The 5027-nt window shown below is 31.8% G+C and overlaps 1 protein-coding gene across 2 annotated transcripts in view; it reads left to right on the top strand.

Moving 5' to 3' along the window:
- The first annotated feature begins 393 nt into the window (after window positions 1-393).
- Window positions 394-5027, top strand: part of LOC123006673 (hemicentin-1) — a 111653-nt gene continuing 107019 nt past the window's right edge. Inside the window, exon 1 of one of the 2 annotated variants that reach the window (XM_044401334.1) lies at window positions 394-622. Coding sequence is in view for 1 of the 2 variants with exons in the window: in XM_044401333.1 (XP_044257268.1) it covers window positions 771-832 (62 nt within the window). In the remaining variant the exon portion in view is untranslated. Of the gene's footprint in view, window positions 623-727; window positions 833-5027 lie in introns of those variants that run through there. The other variant, XM_044401333.1, reaches the window with a different exon arrangement.

Here is a 5027-nt window from a genome sequence, read left to right as displayed (position 1 = left end):
TCGATTGTTGAGAAAAAGAAAAATTGCGAGTTGTAGAGTGTTATTTAAGAGGCTCCACCAGTTTTTTATTGAACATAATTGATTTATCGTTGGTTTGAATGGGAAAATTCAGGTGTGCTATAGGTTATGCAAAAAATTTGAGAGTGTAATAAAATTAAGTCGGAGCGGCGCCGGCGGTGGAATTAGAGCTTTAGGTAGATGGAAGAAATATTGGAAATGACAAATGTCAATTAATGTCACCTATTGGAAACATTGTGTCGAATCGCATACCGGGAAATCTATACCAACTGTTTGTGTTAAGTTTTGAGAGTAAATCGTGAAAATTCGTAGATGCTCGCCAATACCATCGTTTTGCCCGGAGTTTCCAAGTCAGTCTTTTAAAACCGACGCTGATTACAAGACGCCCCGGACCGGCGTCCCTCCTGAAACACGCTCTTAAAATCAGTTTGGAGTTTCGGCATTTTTTCAACTTGAAGAAAACCTCGAAAGCGCTTCGTTACGGAAATGTGCCGCTAACTCTGAGAGTACGTCCTGCTGGGATTACGATGGTGTAAATAAAAAGTGATCCTGTGGTTCCGGGTCATGTTTTCTTACCATTAGCAAATGCTTCTTGAAAATTAAGGTGGGTTTTTGGCATTCGTGTTATCTTCCGAAAAAATCATTCGTTCTTTTATAGAAAATTATAGACATTGAGCGTGTTTGCATTTATATTGTACCAGAGAATGTGCATGAAATGTCCTTAATGCAGTTGCTATTTGAGTTTATAAATTATGTATGTTGAGGTAATTTCAAGAAAACTCAATCTTCGAATTGTGGACCGGTCATTAAAGCCGTAAGTAAATTATCACCGAAAATTCACAACAGAATTATTCTAAGCCAGCACCTTAATGTGATTAAAATAATAACTTTTGGAATTGAAAATAGCGATTCAAATGAATTACTGAAATTTATTATAAATATAAGATTTGTCTTCTTTGCAACAAAAAACTTAATTAATTTGGGATAAAAACATTTTTTCCACAAATCTTGAATATTTCTCAATTTTTTACACTATCTTCAATTACAGAATCTCGTTACTCTTTATTGATTCAAACTATTAAAGTATTTTGAAGGAAACGACTGGAAAATCAACTTTTTATTAAATATTCCATTATTAAAAGGTCTCGCCCGTTTTATTGCAACGTCGGCCATACACAAGACCCGCAAAAAATTGGTTTTCTCCACGTAAATAATGTTCATAACATTTTTATTTCTCAGATTTACAATAGTTTTAGAAAATACCTCTTGTACCTCATCGCCAATTTAGAACGAACGTGTCAAATCTTAAATTCCTTGCACAGCGAGGCCTTCATACACTATTTAATGGAGCTAGCAACTTGCGACGACACATGCAGATTTAGATACCTTCAAGTTCTCTTTTACCCTTTTTTATTTCTAAAAAATCAAAATTGAATCATCAATAGAAAGAAGCTCCCTCTGTTTTTAACCGCCGAAAATTTAATTAACCCATCAATTCGGAACATGAATATAACAATGTAAATTACATGCGTGTTGAAAATTGACAAACTAATTATTTAATTAATATGACACTTAAACTCTCGCAAAATTTTGAATATTTAAAACTCAGTAAATTTTTAATCCAAATAAATACATTTTTACGCATTCAACTTTTATAAAAATAAAACATATCGTAATGTAAATTTTTTTATTGTAATATATATTTTGCTTTCTAGTAACACAAATAATTATTAATTTAAAATGCTGTAACACACTATGATTTGTAACAACTTTTAAACTATGGTACGGTATTTGCTTTATCTGTTACATTATTGAAATCCATTAGGACACAATTGATTGCGATATTCGCTTTATAGTCCGGCTATAAACCAATTTACCTACAGAAATGTCGGCTGCTTGATCGTAAATACACCGAAGGTGTAAAAAATGGATATTTTGTTAAGTATTATAGTTATACAGAGTGTATCAAAACTCGCACGCCAAACAACAATTTCAAATAAGATAATAAGATACCAGGAACATGGAACACCGCATTTTTCACTAGGGCGCGAGTTCTGGCGGACTCTGTATAGATGATGTTGTGCAAATTACAAAAGAGGCCTAACCAAAAATTAGATACAGTCAATTAATTAGCAAGCCAGTACAGAGTACAAAATAAAGTAGAGTTGCAGTGTTAACAAAATGTAAAAGACGACGATAGTAAAGTTTTCGTCGAGTCTATTTAATTACTAAAAGGGTTTCAGGGTTACTTTCATGAAATCATGAAAAAGACAGAAATATTTTACTGTGACTTAACTACAAAACAATTGAATTAATTTCCTGCTTTCTTATACAACAGTGCTGGTAATGGAAGCTTTGTTACAAAAAAGCAACAAAATATGTTTGAGGGACACAAAGTATTTAATATAGGATTGCTATTATATGCATTTGCCGTTATTTAATAGTCTATAATATAATTTATTTAAAACTGTGTAGATTAAATTGCATGTTTGCATAAATCGACCTGGTACCTAAAACAAACTCTTTGCTTTCTTGGCGTTAATTTTATAAAGATTTTGAGCATTATTACTTTCCTTTGATATCGTACAGTTCAATTGTTTAACTTTCCACACCGCTTCATTACTTTGCAAACCTTTTAACACAGAAATATAAGGAGATTAATTCAAAATTCCCAAGGGTACGTTCAATGGCTCTATTATAATTGCTTTAGTATATTATGATAAAAAATGCATATTTCAGGAAAATTCATAGCCTGGGCCTGAAATGATTTCAAATTATGTTAAAAGTGCTTTGACATTAGAATAAAAATAGTAAATCATAAACAATAAATAATAATCAATAAAAAACTCTAGGTAAAATTGTGCTTTACATTATTTTCTTCTTATCGCGACGTATCGTAAATTCTTTTAACAAAATAAGAACGACAACAAATCGCTTATTTATCAGATTTTGATTTAATGTAGATGAAGTTTTTGTTTGTGGTAGCGTGTTTGGTTTTAGTATTCAGTAAGAATCAATTCTTGTATAATTTTTTTGCGAAAAGATTCAGAATAAAACACTATAGAAAATGCAAGCCCCCCCAAAGAGGATTTTACTAAAATTGGAATAGGATAAAGTGGTAAGGTGGCGTTTCTTCCTTGTTGTTGTTATTACAGGTTACGTCAGAAGCACCTAAAAATCACAAACAATAAATAAATCAGTTTTGCAAAATATAAAACGATCATTTATATGTAAAATCAATTGTTTTAATAGGTATATAGAATTCCAATTTTAATAATAATACCTTATTATCTATTAAAAGTGCTTGCGATAATAAGAGCGCCATAAATTAATTTTTTAACCGTTTTATTCAAAACTTAATTTAACTTTTTGTTGGCTTTCGTTATTAATTTAGAACAATCTCATCTTTTTATGATATGATAATTATTTCCGTACTTTTGTAATATTTAATTGCGCCATCAAATACTAACTTGGAAATAATAAATTGTTACGAACCAAAATTGAGGAATATTCGCATTTTTTCATTTTCACCAAACTCCCTTTTACAGAAGTTTGAGACAGTTGTTTAAAGATATTTAAATTAAATTAATTGTAAGAAAGTGAAACTTTCTGTACCAAGTTTTAATGTAAATATTTAATCATGACTTGTTCGGACCACAACAATGACCTCTTCTTGTCATTTTCATCTACAATACGTTCAAGTTTTAATTGGAGAGATTTAAATTATATCAACTGACAAACAACTGTTACATCCCAGAAATTTATGTTTATTACTGCCCTTGTCTTAGTAATTGTTTGACAGGAAAACAAGTCATTCAATCTAAAAACTTCGATAACTCCGACAACTTTATCTTTATTACAGGTTTTTGACAAATCAAAAGAACTTCCTTTTTTCTATCCGACTGTCAACACAATCAAATATTCAATCAATAATCCAATATTTTGCACACCTGAGTATTTGATATTCGAAACTTTTAATAACAACTACAGCAAATAACAACGCCATTATTTAAAGTTTTTAAAAGTACTCATAAGGGACTACTTTGGATATTATTAATTAATAATAAAACGATGCTTTATTCATCTTTTTATCCTTGCGTAAACTTACAACTTATTATAAATTACGCCTACTGTTCGGCGAAGCTTAAGGGTTGTGTAGCAAATAACAGTCGCTGTTGTACTATTATAAAAACTCGATTTATTATAAAAATAATTTGATTATATACAATTTCTAACTTAAACTAAAACAGTAAATCTAAAACATTGGCTACCTTAATGATGAATTACCAATTTATTTTATAAAACTATATTGATGATTGTTTGTTTGTCGCTGGCATAATGACCCAKTTAAGACATTTCGCTGATCGTTGCTGACCGCGCGGAAGTGTCTGCTCGGGTCGGTGCACTATTGCGACAAACTTGTCGAAATGTTAAATTTTATAAAAAAATGAAAATTGTTCGTTTGAACATCTTGCCGACCACAAAGAAAAAAATGATGAAAAAAACTAATTGACAACCAATACTTAAATTAACCTTTAACATTAACCAAATTCAATTACAAAAGTACTTAGATTGACTTAAAATTAATTAATGCTTTTCTAATTCTAACACTACCACTCGCTAAGTCGACACTGTGAACACATACACACACTCTAACGACGGGGTTCGGCGTACACTTGGTCGCTGTCAACTCGGAGAGGTTGAAGCTCGATCCCTTCATCCAGTCTTTGGCTTGGACCTTGGGCTGGCCTTAGATCCTGGGGTTGGCTTCTGCTCTGACGTGGTCGTCTGATAGCTTGACAGATGCGTTTTAAGCTATAGAACAAAATGCTGATTAGAACAATAATTACTAATATTGTTATGACACTTGTAATTATTGTGTGATGAGTGATGGCTTTCCAATGGACCTCTTGCAACTCTTGGTCTATTTCTTGCTCTTCGTCCTTCAAAATGGCCAGGTCGTCGGATGGTTTGAGGACGGAGACGGATGTGATGGCGGTATTGGCAGG

The sequence above is a fragment of the Tribolium madens genome, unplaced genomic scaffold (genome assembly GCF_015345945.1).
Source record: "Tribolium madens isolate multiple individuals breed KSU strain unplaced genomic scaffold, Tmad_KSU_1.1 Scaffold_2;HRSCAF=44;Tcas5.2_LGX, whole genome shotgun sequence".
Classification (NCBI taxonomy): domain Eukaryota; kingdom Metazoa; phylum Arthropoda; class Insecta; order Coleoptera; family Tenebrionidae; genus Tribolium; species Tribolium madens.
Note: the sequence above shows the minus strand (reverse complement) of the source record. Positions and strands in the feature narration are given on the sequence as shown.